The sequence below is a fragment of the Macrobrachium nipponense genome, chromosome 15, assembly GCF_015104395.2.
Source record: "Macrobrachium nipponense isolate FS-2020 chromosome 15, ASM1510439v2, whole genome shotgun sequence".
Classification (NCBI taxonomy): Eukaryota; Metazoa; Arthropoda; class Malacostraca; order Decapoda; family Palaemonidae; genus Macrobrachium; species Macrobrachium nipponense.
The window spans coordinates 64,876,802-64,894,009 of NC_087208.1; the positions used below are offsets into that span (position 1 = coordinate 64,876,802).

At 37.1% G+C, this 17,208-nt stretch overlaps 1 protein-coding gene across 2 annotated transcripts in view; it reads left to right on the top strand.

Annotated features, from left to right (window-relative positions):
• The window catches only part of LOC135195022 (ecto-NOX disulfide-thiol exchanger 2-like), a 200,809-nt gene that overhangs the window by 118,658 nt on the left and 64,943 nt on the right, over positions 1–17,208 (top strand). For both annotated transcript variants that reach the window (XM_064221323.1, XM_064221321.1), the window contains exons 8-11: positions 2,742–2,867; positions 7,005–7,089; positions 10,706–10,854; positions 15,604–15,816. In XM_064221323.1, the coding sequence (XP_064077393.1) occupies positions 2,742–2,867; positions 7,005–7,089; positions 10,706–10,854; positions 15,604–15,816 (573 nt within the window). The remainder of the gene's footprint in view (positions 1–2,741; positions 2,868–7,004; positions 7,090–10,705; positions 10,855–15,603; positions 15,817–17,208) is intronic.

Consider the following 17,208-nt stretch of genomic DNA (forward strand, 5'->3'; position numbering starts at 1 on the left):
ACTAGCAGGAGTAAGCAAAAAGGAAGAACCAAGTGATACTAAAAAACAGAAAGTTGAAAGGGATGAGGAAGTTGAAATTTTGTAAAAAAAAAAAAAAAAAAAAAAAAAAAAAAAAAAAAAAAAAAAAAAAAAAAACAAAAAAAAAAAAAAAAAAAAAAAAAATTAAAAATCAAAAAAAGAAAAAAAAATTTAATTTTAGTTTTTTGTAAAGTTAAGTGTTACAGTTTTTTTTAATGTGTTTCGTAAAGTTTAGTTTATGTATGTTTTCCTTACATTTTTTAATGTAGTATTTCGTAAAGTTAAGTGTACGTACGTATCTGTCGTTTGTCCTCCTCCTCTGTCGCCACTTTCGGAGATAGCCTCACTCGAAAGGTAAGCTTCCACATTTTACTACATATGTACAGTATTTCTTGTATACCATGTACACTAATACACTTTATTTACAGGTATGTTAGCAGTATGTATTAAGTTAGGTATTGAATTGTGCAAATTGTTGTAGTATTTCATTGTTTTTGGAGGACTTGGAACGGATTAGCCATTTTACATGTAAAATGCTGTTCAATATACAAAAAGCTCATGATACGAAGGGTGCCTCGGAACGGATTAGTTTTGTATCTCGAGGTACCACTGTACAATGCAGTAGTATAGGTTAATGGGGTGGTGATGTAAAAAAAAATTATGTCAAAACAAAACCAGCTTTCAATAAGCTTCAGTGAAAGAATAAAAAGAAAGTTTAAAAAGGAAAAATACTATCATGGAAGCTATATAATGCTTACAAAATCATAATTTATGTAATCAAGAGGTTTGCCACAATCCAAGAAAATAAGTAGATTATGTTTACTAGCTGGTTACATGGCCTACGTGCAGTTTACCACCCATCCCCTTCACACCCACCCGTCCCCCGGGACTAAGATTTAACACCCATTAATGGGATGGGGGAGGTTGGATGAATCCCCATTGTAAACCATCTTAGGGGTCCCCACTATAACCCTGCCAAGTTTCATGCCCACTGGACCAGCTGTTTGACCATGATTGAATGACGGACAGACAGACATGACACCCATTATAGTTAGATGGTGTGTATAGTACAGGGTGACATGGAATTTGTGGTAATGTACCATGCTTTACATCTGACTAATGTACCATGCTTTACATCTTACTACCTTGATAATCAGATATTATATTTTAAACTCTGTTTAAATTTGATCTTCATTGTGATATTATTAGTATTATCAAAAAGAAAGGATGTCTGAATACCTTTTGAGTTTATAAAGCAGTTTTTCAAGGGATTGTTATATATATTTTTATTTACCTGTGCAGATTTATTTTAGTTTGTGTGTGACAAGGGAATCAGAGTTGTCATGTATCTTTATTAGCAGCATTTCTCTCTCTCTCTCTCTCTCTCTCTCTCTCTCTCTCTCTCTCTCTCTCTCTCTCTCTCTCTCTCTCTCTCTCTCAGTTCCTCACTGGACGAGTGGTTTTTGCGCTCGGCTGCCAATCCGGTGGTCCGAAGTTCAAATCCCTGTTCGGCCAACGCGGAATTAGAGGAATTTATTTCTGGTGATAGAAATTCATTTCTTGATATAGTGTGGTTCGGATCCCACAATAAGCTGTAGGTCCCGTTGCTAGGTAACCAATTGGTTCTTAGCCACGTAAGAATATCTAATCCTCGGGCCAGCCCTAGGAGAGCTGTTTAATCAGCTCAGTGGTCTGGTAAAACTTAGATATACTTAACTTCTCTCTCTCTCTCTCTCTCTCTCTAAGCTTAGGCCAGGGTATTTCAACTAGTGTTGTTGAATTAAATTGTTACTGGAATCTCTCTGGCTTTCTCTAAGCTTAGGCCAGAGTATTGTTACTGGAAAATCTCTCTCTCTCTCTCTCTCTCTCTCTCTCTCTCTCTCTCTCTCTCTCTCTCTCTCTCTCTCTCTCTCTCTTATTTTAGAATCTTAGGTTAGAGTATTTAAATAGTGTTGTTGAAACCTATTGTTACTGGAAGCACAGTGAAAATGAATGCATTGATTATTGTGAAACTAAAACACTCGAGGTGGTATGGTTGCAAAAAAGTAAACAATAAAAACAGACAAAGATTCCATCAATTTGACATTATCTTCCGCTGTGTTTACATATCATTATTTATCTGTGTTCCTTGTTTGTAAGGGTCAGGGCCTGTATGTGCTATGGAAAACTTTCACCTGTTTATTAGTCATTGTGACCTTGCTTACCCTCTCCCCTCCCTCCCACCAGCAGCCCTGTCTTCACCCTCACCCACCAAGTTACAATCCCCCTTTGTGTTGTGTGGGTGTAATTAGAGGGTGGGGCAACGTGACAACACTAGAATTTGCATACATTTGAAATGTGTCAAGGCTCTTTGTTAACTTTCTATTATTTGGTGGTGCTATGTTTCATTACTCAGCAACATTGTTCCATTGGCTTACGTGCAACACACACTAACTTTTATAGCAAGTCCTCTAAATTCATGGAGAGCATCACATTCATTCTTAGCAAGAGCATCTTGTTTGTAAATCAGCTGTGGTGGACATTTATTGTAGAAAACAAAAACGTTTTTTTTGTCTCTTGTGATATTTTTGTGCGTTTTCAGGAGACAAAGCACAAAATGTGTTTTTAAGTCATAACTTCAGTTTTCCAAGGTAGATGACTGAATTGCTCTTGTTTATCAGAAGTAAGGACTGTAGTACTTAACCAGGTTTTCATCATGCGTGAATTAAAACAATATGTTGCAGAGGAGATTGTGCGAGATGTGTATGAACGCTGTGGAGAAATTACAACAATAAGGCTTAGCAAGAAAAACTTCTGCCATATACGATATGAATTGGAAGAATTTGTTGACAATGCCATATTCTTGTCGGGTAAGTTCAAGTACTATTTCATTCCTTTTGTGAAATCAGTATGTCTTATGTAAGAGTATTTGCTGTGTAGGAATGATAGGAAAATTGAGTTTTCTTCAAAAGTTAATTCTTAATTCTTGTTCCTTCTAGGGCAGGATGTTTTAAGTATTTGTGATTGTTTGTTTAATTGCAAGGTAGCTGGTATCATAAATGTTTATGAGTTAACATTTATTCTAACCTTTAAAATATGCTAGCCAGTACTCATGAAAGATTAAGTTTTTGCTACTTTTGCTCACTTTTTTTATAGCCTCAGTGTTGGACCACTATAGTGAATTATTTAGTTGATATGCATACAGGTATTGCATGGCTAAATAACTTCATTATAGGGAGTTAATATCAATTTAATACATCAAGATTTCCAAAGCACCTTTGCTCATAGTATTTTAACAAAATACATGGTTACTGTATTCTTTAGGCTGAAGATTTGAAGTTTATTTAATACACAATTTAGAATTTGCTAAAATTTTTACCTTGCATTATCCTATATTACTGCCTTTGTTAATGAAGAGTGTGCTACTTTTTGTTTGATGTTTGGGACTAAATGTTATTCTTTTTTGTGCTGCAGATTACACCATAGCTTGCTTACAGCATGTAATTAATTAAATGAAGACTGCACAAAGCAGAAGTCTCTAGAACACAATACCATTAAACATTTCAAAAACTGTGATTATGTCTCAAGAACATGAATACCATCATGTATCTTAAAACCTCTGTAATTTTTCTTCTTTCCAAAATGATTTTGGATGATGTTAAATTTAAAGGTGTATAAGTTATTTAAATATTTAGTGGCTTATATTCATGTTAATGGGAGTTATATAGTGATGAACAAAATAATACTGCAGACTGTGTTCAATTTACTAGAGGTAGAAGATATAATTAATTATTGTCTTATATCGAAATAGGTTGACAAAATTAGCACTTAATTCCAGTATCATAAGGGCAGAAATGTATATAAAAAATATTTAATTGTATGAGCTTGCTATGTGAGTAAAAAAATGTCCATTAATTTTTGTCTAGTATCTTGATAAAATGTTAAGTACCGTATATACTCGAGTAACGTGCGATCTCGCATATCATGCGACCCCAAAATTTTCACCAATAAACAGTGGTTTTGTCATGTATCTCATGTATCATGCGAGTTCCTTTTCCGAGGTCAGTTCATAAGGTTGGTGGTTTAGCGTGCTAATGGCCGAAGAGTCGTTCAGATGTGTGCTGCTGCTAGTGAAGTTACGGTAATTTTCTTACTAATCTCGAGAATTGAATAGAAGATCTCAAGATTAAAAAAGAATACCAAGATAATAAAATAATTGTAAAAATAACACGCCTTGGAGTCCTAAATCATTCTCTTCGCCTCTCTCTCTCCTCTTCTCTCCTGTCTCCTCTCTCTCTCCTCCTCTCTCTCTCTATCTCTCTCTCTCTCTCTCATCTCTCAGAAATAAATACTGTAATGAGTCTTTCACCACGGGTATCAGTAAATGTGTAGACATTGTGTGCGTGTTTAAAAAAGTGTAGTACACACACATTCCGATGTTTTTGTTTTTTGGAATTTTTCAATTTCGGAAATGTGAGGTCAGATGCATAATCAAACAAACATCACTACTGCAGAAAAAAAATTTTCCCTTTATGTTTTTCATTATTGTTATTTATTAATTACTGTTTATTTAAATAAATATTAATATAATACTGTTACATGAATGTGAGATAATTAAGATCACCTATAATAAAATAGTGGGACAATTAATATCATATGTTCGCTAATAGCTATTATTTTCAAAACAAACATTCCGTAAAACACAAAAAATATATGTACATAACAATCAAAATCTAATGTTTGCAGTTCAACTTGTGAATTTCAACAATAGTATGGAACTATATATATTTCACCATATCGATCTTGCAGTTGAAGAGGTCGTAAAATTTTGAGGATGGTCCGGAAAAGGATTTGTACTTGTGATTACGTATCGCTACAACACCATGCAGTATTTTCATACCACTATATTAATGACGCATCGCTACGACACACTGGTATTTTTCATACCACTATACATTAAAGTTAAAATGATCATATTATATTATTGTTTTCACGAAGAAATAATTATATAAAGAAAATTATCGAGTAATTTTTGCCGTCAGCAGTCAGAAAATCACGAACATGGTAACGTTGTTCAAACCTAGTGTCATCCACGGCATATGTCTATAAATAGAACAGAAGCAGAGGGCAGTCATTGGATAACAGATCTCCATGGCTACCAACCAACCAATCAGGTGTTAGTTATACTACTCTGTGAATTTCTTAGAATGAACGTTTACACGTAACACACGGGAAGCTAACGATGATGTGTGTGCTTTGCATACAGTACGTAGTTTTTGTTTTTATTAGTGTATTTTACTGATTACATGAATACTCTCTCTCTCTCTCTCTCTCTCTCTCTCTCTCTCTCTCTCTCTCTCTCTCTCTCTCTCTCTCTCTCTCTCTCTCTCTCTCTCTCTCTCTCTCTCTCAGGAAAGATACCGTCAATTCAATTTATCAGTATCTTCCTGATAGACAGAGTAAATATTTAGGACTCCAAAGCTTGGCATATGTCAATTATTTTATTATCTTGGGATTTTTGGTTAATCTTGGGTTTTTCCATGGTCAACTCTTGGGATTAGTAAGAAAAATGCGATTATTTGAGTAGCGCACACCCAAATGAATCGGGGTAAGCCTAGCACGCCAAACAATAGTATTTACAAAATGAGCGGAGCTCTCTGGCTGGGCTGTTTTGGTCCACCCACGTGTTTGATCGCATATCTGCCAAATTTATAACAACACTGCCAAATTTATAACAACAACAGAGATAAAACCATTTCTCCCATTACAGATATCAAATATCTTTTCCGTTGCGCAGAATTCTAAATAAATTACGTAGGTTCACGATTGATAAAGTTTTTTTATGCAATAACAAGAAACGGAGTCAGATATTCTATCAACAGGGCATCTCATTTTGGTGCTGTGCGAATATTCAACCAGTTCCACGTGCGTTTAAACTCCATACTGACTGTACAGTCTGGAGGCATTTCTCCCTTCTACACATATCTTGATTTCTTAATATCGTAGGTATAGAATAAATTGGTGAGCAAGGAAATATGAAATAAAGCATAACAGTAAGTTTGACGAGTGAGAAAATAAACAATCTTATACAGACAGACTCTCTCTCTCTCTCTCTCTCTCTCTCTCTCTCTCTCTCTCTGAGAAAATAATAGATAGGAAACAATGACTGAATATTGCTTGAATGCGATATGGCAAAGTTTTGGCCTGACTGAAGAGTGGAGTGACTTTGACACCGACTTACAAGTTATTCCTGGTCATCTCACAGCCATAGATAGACATCAACTTCACAGCCGAGAAAGGGCAATCGTATACGAAATAAATAGGTATGGAAAATGCGAAATGCGGGCCTATGTTGTCCCATAAAAAAAGCTCTCGCTCGGACAGCTGTAAGATTTAGGAGAGAAAGAGAGAGAGAGAGAGACCGAATAGGAAGGAGATTAAAGTACCTGGGAAGGAAAAACCCTTATAATCTTATAATTATAGCCTCGGGGTTTGTCTCAAGGACATTCAAAGGTCTGTCACACACGGGCAGTTGTTGTTTTTGTAAAATTAGCATAAGGGCAGATCTTTAAAAGCCACGCCAGAGAGCTCGCCACGGTGACAAGACTATACCTTCCATATGAATTGACGATGTCCTATACGAAGACGCAGGAGATGAGGAACAGTTAAACATGTTGTATAAACCAAAATAATGCAAATGGCGCACGATCGCTCTTTTGTATTTTAAAATACAATAGTAATATGAGAATGCATACAATATTATTGGATATAGTGAAGTACAAGTAAAACATAACTTTTTAAAAGATCTACTGTTTTCCTCCGGTAGTAACTATCGCGATCTGCCGATTTGGGAAAGCATAGACGGTACGCTAATTTTATACCGCGTGTATGATGCGACCCCTTTAAAATTAGCTTCAAAATTAGGTTTCAAAAGTCGCATAATATGCGAGTATATACGGTAATCTTGTTAAAATGTTCATTAATATTATAGTTTGTGTTCCTTACAGGTTACAGAATGCGGATTAATAATAGTACAGATGCAGCTAACACAGGGCGTCTTCATGTTGATTATGCTCAAGCTAGAGATGATCAGTAAGTACTGTGTAATTGTTTCATTATTGTCAAGGATTCAAAAGCCAAGAGCTGAAAGTGTGTAAGAGAATGAGAATAATAGAAAAAATATTTTGCTCCTGAATAGATATTATAGGCTTTTGGATTAAACAAAGTTGCTGCAAGAAAGAATCAGGAAACTTTGAAATTTGTTTGCTTCTGAAGCTTACAAGAACATTATTGCCTTTTGATAATAGCCACATGATCACCCAAAATGTGCAGACTGTGTATTTCACATGACAAGATGTGTCACATAGTTTGTGCTACAGAGGCCAGTGTTTTGAATCAGAACAACTTCAGATTACTTACACGTAGCATATCCTGTAGAGGTTAAAGTTCTAACCTGTCACAACAACTCAAGAACAGTTATACATAGCATATACTATGTAGGCTAATGTACTAACCAAGCAGAAGAACTTGAGGTCACTTATGCACAATATATGCTACAGAGGTCACCTTATAGTTTTCTGGTCCACAAGGAGGATTGATACAACTTTTAAACATTAAATAAAAGTGGGTCATATATACATGTATAATTATAAAAAAAAAATTAGAAAAATCTTAGAAAGCAGTCCTGATTGTATTGTACTCTTTGACCACTTCTGTAAATTTTATTTATGAAATTGGATCATGAATGGTGTGTCTTACATTTACAATTCATTTTAAATTGAAAAATTCCAGCAGAAGTTTTTCTCTTTCAGCCTTAATGCAGTGATGGTTGCTTGATGTTGTTAAGGAATTTTATTTAAGTTAGTTTAAGTTAGCATGTCTGTGACTTGTAAATATACAAGGGAGATTAAGGGGATTCATTTTTCTCCATTTAATGCCAGATGAGTTTGGCTCACCTTATCTGAAAGCTCAAATGAGTTTCTTTTGCAGAACCTTTGTCTGGTGTTTGTTTTTGAGTATGAATGTTGGACATAAAATGTTTTGCAGAAATCCTGGATCCAGTTCAGTCAAACTTGACACAAAGGATGCTTGGGTAAATGGGAATCAAGTTAGTTCAAATAAAGGCCAGGACCCTTCCAAGAATCTGTGAAAATTGGGTGGAATCATTTAAAAATAATTTCTAGAATTGCTACCCGATCAGAAATGACAAACTTTTAAAGATTCAAGGTTGTACAAACCATGGTCCCAGAAGCCGTTACGGTACCTCAATTGGGTTCCAGATGCTTATGTAGTAGTATATGCACTGTATACACTTGCAAGAGCAGCGAAGTGAATAAGGTGATCATTATATCCCGTGGACATTACTGTTAGTCACATTTCAGAAAGTATTTACCTTGAGGATTTTTTCTTATTATTGAAGATGGTTTGTTCTTATTGTTATTATTCAGAAGATGAACCCTATTTATATGGAACAAGCCCACAGGGACCATTGACTTGAAATTCATGCTTCCAAAGAATACGGTGTTCATTAGGAAGAAGTAAGAGGAGGTAAAGAGAAATACAGAAAGAAGAGATCTCATATTAAAAAGAAAAAATTATTTGATAAATTAATAAGTAAAAATGTATGAAAATGCAAAAAGGAGAATAAATTAATAAGTAAATGCAAAAAGGAGAATAGTATTAGGGTAGTAGTGTATTGCATCTTAGCTTGAACTTTTGAAGTTGCAATTGCATGACATCCTTAGAGGGAAACTGTTCCACAGTTCAATGTTGTGAGGAATAAAGGACCTCTGGAACTGAGAAGTTCTACAGCAAGGCACATTTACTGCATATTTGTGCTGCTGTTCAGCAAATCTGGTTTTGCTCTTGTTAGGAAAAGAGGATCAGGGATCAGTTATAAATGTGAAAGATCTCTTAACATACAACTTATGAAAAATTGACAAATTAGACCGTCTGTCGACGATTCAAGTCATAATTGCTAATACTATTAGAAAAGAGAAATCTACCACCACGAACCACTCTATCTAAAAGAGATAAATCTCTGGCGGAAGCAGATAACAATACCAGATAACAGCATTTTGGTAAAGGAGACACAAATGACTTAAAACAGGATGATTGATTTTATCAGTTGTAGATAGATGAGTCCCTATGAACAATACCTAACCTCCACTCGGCATTTGCTGTCAATTTCATTAGATGTCTCTCAAAAGTAAGATGTAAGTCAAAAGTTACACCTTGAATAGTTAAAGCTTCAGACCCCTTCAGCAGAGTCCCATCTACCTGAAGGGGAGGATGGGGTGGAAATTCTGTACGAGATGTACTAATCAACAGTGTTTTTCGTTTTTCTGGAATTCAGCCTCATACCCCACTGACTGCGCCATCCACTAATCCGCTTCATGGCACGATTAAGCATGTGGGCAGTTTCATATCTCATGAGTGGGAGACTTGACTACACCTACAAGAGAAGCATCATTGGCATACTGAACAATCTTGTTTTCCAGACCAACAACTTTATCACTTGTATAGTAACCAATATGTTAGTAATGGAGGAATTTGAAGGTGAGCCTGACCCAAAGATAGAGGATGCCAATTTGGACCACCACAGATGAGATTAATTCCTTTAGTTTCCTCTAAGGAATTATTGTAACTTCTCTCAGCTACAGACAGTCCCCCGATTATCAGTGCCCTCAGTTATCAGCGATTCTTTTTTATGAGGCTTGTCTAGCAGATTTTTGGTGTTGACATGCTCCAATTTCCAGTTATTGGTGTGATAATAGAGTATTGGTACCGATACATACCTAACAGAGGTGCCATTAACCAGTTATCAGCGCCGATAAGCGCCAGTTTTATTTTTATCATCAAGCCGTAAGAATGTAACCCCGCCAGGGACTGCTATATGATAAATTCCATTCACAGCATGTCAAGACTCAACAAAAAAAGTAATTTTCATATGAACGATTCATCTCCATGTGTTGAATATGGTATGTTTGTCATGGTAAGCTCTTAAATGAGAGATGAATATTGAAATGAGATTAAGTTAAAGAAGTTGAACTCCAGTAGGGAAAGAAGTTGAACTCCAGTAGGGGAAGAGATCTGAGATAACATATTAAAAGGGAAAGGCAGAACACATTGTAGCTAGGGCAAAAGTTTGCTTCAAAGGAGCTTTAGGACCATCTGCAATGCTCTACAGAACCCATAATGTTGGCAGCAGCCCCTATGTTGATAGGCATGAAGTTTTTGTAGACTGAAAAAATTAGTGTGCATACAGAATAGATATATAAGTGTTATAAAGCTGTTCAGTTTTTTATAAGGATTATATCACTTAATTTGTTTTATTTAGATTTTCTGCATTTTCATCATACAACTTTGTAAGCTCTTAACAATAAATGTTTTCAGCTTTTATATGAACTGGATAAATTTGCAAAATCAGTGACTATTTTAAGTATATACGTATGTATTTAGAAAAAGATGGATGAGCGTACTGCATTTAATAAAGATAGCAATATTTTATCTTTAAAGAAAAAATTGCAGAAAAACTACATTTAAGGGCTTAAAGAATTGAAGAGTTAAATTTTTCCCTGGATGGTGAGGACATTTCCTTGTTTGATGGTGGAGTTTCCTTTTTAATGAAAATGAAGGGAACTAGTCCTTATTACTTGAATCAGTAAAAGGAAGTTAAGTTTGTCATTTTTTTAAAACTGTGTTCTAGATATGAGTGGGAATGTCGACAGAGACAGCTCCAGAGGGAACAGCGCCATAGGGAAAGAATTGAGCAAGAGAGATTACGGCCACCATCTCCTCCACCTGTTGTTCATTATTCTGAACATGAGGCAACGTTAATAGCAGAGCAACTAAAAGGTTGGTATAGATAAGAAGTTTTAATTTCCAAGCACTCCAGACAGTAGTCTCATCCTACCCTTTGATGTAATCACTGGGAGTTCTCATTAGGCTAATTGCTGATAAAGTAATATTAATAATCTATGAATAGAAAAATGGATGTATCTAAGGATGTGTATGTGTGTATGTGTGTATGTGTGTGTGTGTTCCAGCATAACTCTACAATGAATTGAGCAATTTCAACTAAACTTGGTATACATGACTTAATATCTGGGGAAAGAATACTGTGGGGGTAAGATATCATGGGCACCAAATGGGGTGGGGTTGGGAAGGGGGTGACTTAAAAATAACTGAAAATGACAGATAATTGTGTCTAATCCATACTTTTTGAGGTCGCTGAGGTGAATAGTGACACTCCTGATTCCCTTTAAGTCCAAGTTCAGCCCTGATAGGAAGGCAGGGTGAGAAGGGGTGAAATATAAAATGTATGTAGAGTGACAGTGGCATGGTTGGTATGGTGTTGGCATCCCACTTTGGTGGTCACGAGTTCAATTCTCGGCCATTCCATTGAGGAGTGAGAGATATGTATTTCTGGTGATAGAAATTCACTCTCGACTTGGTTCGGAAGTCACGTAAAGCCATTGGTCCCATTGCTGAATAACCACTGGTTCCATGCAACGTAAAAACACCATACAAACAAGCCATAGTTTTTGAGGTTGCTGAGATGAATAGTGACACTCCTGATGACCTTTAAGTCCAAGTTCATCCCTGATAGGAAGGCAGGGTGAGAAGTGGTGAAATATAAAATGTAAGGAATGACAGATATTAGGGTCCAATCCATAGTTTTTGAGGTCTCCAAGATGAATAGTGACACCTCTGATGCCCTTTTAAGTTCAAGTTCAGCCCCGATAGGAATAGGGGTGGTGGGAAGGGGTGAAATATAAAATGTAAAAAATGCAGGGCAGTGTAATTGAAACAACTATCACAACAGGAAAGAGTGAGAGGTAGAGAAAGATACAGAGAGAGTAGAGGAGATGATTGATTGATTGATGTAAAAATGTACCATGACATCACAACAACTTAGGTCATCAAGAGTAGACGAGAGTAGAGTAGAGAGAGAGAGAGAGAGAGAGAGAGAGAGAGAGAGAGAGTGGGCTGTTTCAGGTTCACCCAAAGTTTTTGCTATTGAAAACTGAAATATTGGGTTGTGGTAAAGGTGAAGGAGTTGGATGATTAGGTGAGAGAAGGCTAAAGGAAACAGATAGAAAAGTAATGAACATAAGCTTTGAGGTTGAGGTCAAAGGGTTAGCACACAACCATAGAAGGCACACTATAAGCAGTAAACCCCATAGGGAGTTAGTGCCGCCAGTACATCTGATACAGCCCACTGTAGGCATTACTTAAGGTCCTATGTAACGGGCCTTCGGCTCCTACTTGCAACCCTCTCGTTACTTTTACTGTACATCCTTCCATATTCTCTTTCTTCCATCATACTTTCTTCTACCCTCTCCTAACAGTTGATTCATAGTGCAACTGCGAGGTTTTTCTCTTGTTACACCTTTCAATTTTTTTACTTTCAATTTCCTTTTCATCATTGAATGACCTCATAGGCCCCAGCGCTTGGCCATTGATCTAAATTCTATATTGTTTATACGCGAACAAACCTTCGGTCTTAACAATAGGATCATTTCTAGCGCCTAGCTGGATTCGGTTAAAAAGCAGATGAAAGCAAGGAATCTTGTGATATCTGGCAACACTTGTATAGATCGGGCGAGGAATGGTCAAGGCCACGCATCTACGCCAGTCTTTTCTTTGACCGCCTGGGCGAGAGTTGTGTTTACCTCTCTTGGCCTTTTCCCGGTTCATTGCCCGTTTCGTTTCTTTTAGTGTGTGTGTGTGTTTTTACCTGGTATTATGGCTTCTTCTGCTCCTTCTCGGCGTCAGCGTATGTGCCCGGAGTTCCTGGTTTTCCGTGTTCTCGTTTTTTGGCTTCAGCAGGGACCGACCCTCACATCACATGCAGTAGGTGTTTGAGTTTTTGTACAATTACGAATCCTTGCACGGAATGCCGGGCATGGCCTAAGGAGCAGTGGAGGAAGTTTTATGGCAAGAGTCTCGACTCTTCCTACTTGGGAAGTTCTCCTAGAGACCTCAAGCCTCCAACGTGGGATGTTTCCACGGTGCTTAAGAGCTTATCTAAGAGTCCATATGAGCCCTTGCGTCGCTCATCTGACTGGAACCTGACGCTCAAGACAGTTTTCCTTTTGGCTTTGGCATCTTCCAAGAGGGTAGGAGAGCTCCATGGTCTGAGTTATGAGGTGAAGCACAGCAGGGGTTGGAAGTCGGTGTCCTTCAAATTCGTGGCCAAGACCCAAAATCCCTCGGTGTTTGATGACAGGTTCACTTCGTTTTCCATTCCATCACTGACTGACTTTGTGGGTGGTGATGCTCGAGCTTTTGCTGCGCCCTGTCCAGGCCCTGCGTTGATATCTTAAAAGGACTCTTTAAGTGTTTTTGTTAGCACAGGCCGTACAAAGAAAGAGGTGTCTAAGAAATACTATCTGTTTCTGGATACAGGAAGCCATCAGACAGGCATACTTGACTCTTGATGATTCCACCACCACATCTGTGCAGGCTAGAGCACATGACGTTAGAGGTATTGGTCCCTCTCTGGCTTTCAAAAAGAACTTGGCTGTACATAGAGTGCTGAGCGCTGGTACTTGGTTACGCCAGTCCACGTTCACCTCTTCTATCGTAAGGATGTTGCCCACAAATCTATGGACACGTTTTCCCTGGGTCCTGTGGTGGCTGCCCAACAGGTTGTGTAACTCATAGTTGCCCTTAAGAGGACACCTTTGTATCTTACCTAAGATGATTGTGTGGATGAGAGAATGAGTGAGTTGGCTGATCTCCTTCTTTCTCTTGTACCTTTCTTTCTTCCTTCGGGCGGTTTAAGGAATAGACACGTCATCTGCTGGACTGGTCTGATACAGGTGAGCAAGGTAGTCATACTGGTAGTGTGGTCATGCAATATACAATATCTTACCCACTATTTGGTAGCATAGGCTCCACTCCTTGGCAAGAAGGAGTCGGAAGTAATACAAACCCTAGTGTCTTGGTTTGTTATTGGACAGTCAAAGTTTCTCTTTGGTTCCCTATACAGTGGTTATCCCATATATCATTGTATGTCACTCAGGTTCTGAGTGGTTAGATATTAGTTTATCTAGCTTCTCAGCGGGCTTCAGTCCCTCTCCGAGAACTATTTCTTTTGAGAGCTGGACTGGTGGGTAGGCACCCAGCTGGTCTAGGATGTCTTATACCTCCCTCTAAGTATGAGTCTATTCTATTGTTAAGACCAAAGGTCTGTTTGCGTATGAACAAATGACAAATTTTCTAAGACAATTTGTATTTTTCATAGCTACAAACCTGAGGTCTTAACGTTATACTGCCCACCTCTAGCCGCCCCTCTATTTGTTAAGTCACCCTGAGTTGGGAAAGACTGGCGTAGATGGGTGGCCTTGACCACTCCTCACCCAATCTATGCATGTGTTGTCAGATATCACAAGATTCCTTGCTTTCATCTGCTTTTTAACTGGATCCAGCTAGGCATTAGAAATTATCCTATTGTTAAGACCTCAGGTTTGTAGCTATGAAAAATACAAATTGTCTTAGAAAATTTGTCATTTCAATTCAATTTAGTATAAGCAGTAACCCCCCCCCCCACTCACACACACACACACACACCCATGCTGTAATGAGTTGTTACAAATTTGTGAATAAAAATGCTCTCACTCATATAACCTCTCCTTCACTAATGACTAGTAACTTGTAAACATTTGGTAATACATACATCACTAATTCAGCATCGTTGGGACCTGTGCAGTGCCAGATTAGTGATTTTACCGGATTTACTAGAGAAAATATGAAACAACATTGGCCATCATTGGAACATAATTTTTATAAGCAGCAGCTCTATAAGTGTTTTATTTTGTTAGTGACATGAGTGTTCAGCATATCTATAAGGCCAAGTCTTGTGGAGGCAGTTGAGGTTTAATGAATTAACGATGTTGATGATCAACTGCTGACAACTGGGTCTCTGCATTGTGTTTATTAAATGCCATTTTTACCATATAAAAATTAATTTGTAAAAAAGTGGAGTGGTAATAACAAAATTATGAAAATACAGTAATACTTTTTCCTAGTGATAGAATTGTGTGTGGGGAAATTACTCCAGCAGAATGTATCCTATTGAAAGGGTATTGGTGATTAAATCATAGTTTTTCTTGAAGGTGGCTGTATGATAAACTGTCAGTACCAAAATAGTTTGCACTACTGCTCAGTTCAAATGAAATTATATGACCTTGGTTATACATCCCCTATTTTCTATTGATTTTGTAGAAATATTGTAAGTTCATTTTGATTACACCATTTTATTCAGAACACAGAGGTTACTGTATTTGTTTTTAGATTGTCATGTAAAAGACATATTGTCTGCTAAATCTGTTTGTGAGCACAAAGTAGTTTTTATGGAATTGATGTCTGATAGTTATAAATTGTCCAAGAAAATTCTCTCTCTCTCTCTCTCTCTCTCTCTCTCTCTCTCTCTCTCTCTCTCTCTCTCTCTCTCTCTCTCTCTCTCTCTCTCATATACACACACATACTAACAGTCTTATACATAGTAAAGCTGCAGGATATTGAAGTGATTTGGTATTTACTAAAAAAGGGAAGCATTAAAAAAGGTGACCAGGATTAACTAAGGTATTTTTTCAGGTGATGATACGTTCTCTAAGGCAGCACAGATACTCATCACTTGGCTTGAACGTGGTGACTGTAACAAGAGGAATGCAGGCACTTTCTATAGCATGATCCAGTCCACTAATTCGCACGTTCGCCGACTCATGACAGAAAAAGGCCAGTATGAAGAAGAACTGGCAAAATTCCGGGAACAAACACGAGCTCGTATGCAGGGTGTTGTCATGCAGTGTGAGTACTTGCCAGTTTTATTTAATGTTTAAGTTAAGCCCCGCCTCACACATCTAGGAGATTGGAAAGAACAATATGGTAATTGGCATTTATATTCATAAACACTTACGTAACCTCAATATTACTCAAAAATGACAACTGATAATGATATGAGTAATTTAATTTGTATTTTTATGATGCAGTCTGTAACTTAATATTTACTGATTAATTGATGTTCATGATTGCTGTCTGGTTTTTTTGAAGTTCGTAAAATAAGTATTCTAGTGGGATTTTTTGTGACAATTAGACTCTGAAATTACTTAAGTTAAATCAGTGGCACAGAAAGAAAGGATTTAAAAGTTGACTGTGAGCATAGCGACTCCGATGGTGATTCAGTTGCATCAGGTATAGTAACAAATTGGAGGAGAAAAATCATGACAAGGATGTGGATTTTCTCTGATCATGTCTTTTAGTCAGTTATTAATGAAAGAACATCTAAGTAACCTAATATTACATGCTTGCAAGCTGAGAAAAGAAAAAGTTTTTGAAATATCCATGAAATGGAGGGTGAGTTTGAGTGGTTGGTTGCTTGACCGTGACTGCAGGGGAAACGGTCATCAGGAAGGGCTTTTATGTACTCTTTTTCTGTATAGTATTGCTGCCAATAATGTTAAGTGAGATTTTTCCAGCTTACCTGTCAGGAGCAGCCCCTTAATCGTAAGTAGCTGGTGACATCACTTTGGTGTTTAAGTGTATGGGTACTTGTGACTTGTTCATTTCAGAAGTGTGTCATTTTTATTGTATTCATTTATACAACTTTATCTTCCAAATGCCTGTTGATATCATTCCAGGTTTGTCTTTGGTAGGCAGGTGTTTTTGTTTTTAACGGTGTTCGAGAGGGATCATTCACATGGTGTGGAGGATATTGGCCGCACATTATAGTATGTTTGATGTAGTTTTTAATGAAATTGGAGCACTAATCCAAAATCTTTTTTAAATAAGAAAAAGATGGATGCATGACCTCAGAAGGCTTTTGCCTTTTATGTTCAGAACTTATCTTAGGTACTATATACTTAGCATGACTGATGAGTATCTGTTGTGATTGTTATTCAGTTTTCACAGAAACATGATTAGATACATGTGGATAGACTGGTAATCGAAGTAAGTTAGTGTCACTGGGATATATAATTTATTGGATACACTCAGGGTTCTAAAGGAGCTCAAATTATAATAGATTGTAATTCGAGTGATTTATTTTATTGTGTTCTATTACATTAATAAATTGGTGGTCATGTTACTCTACTTAGTTACAATAATTATAGTAAATAGGTGTTCATAATCATTTTCAAAAATTTATTTTAACAAAAATTGTACAATGACTAATTGTGACACTGACTTGACTGATGATTGTGT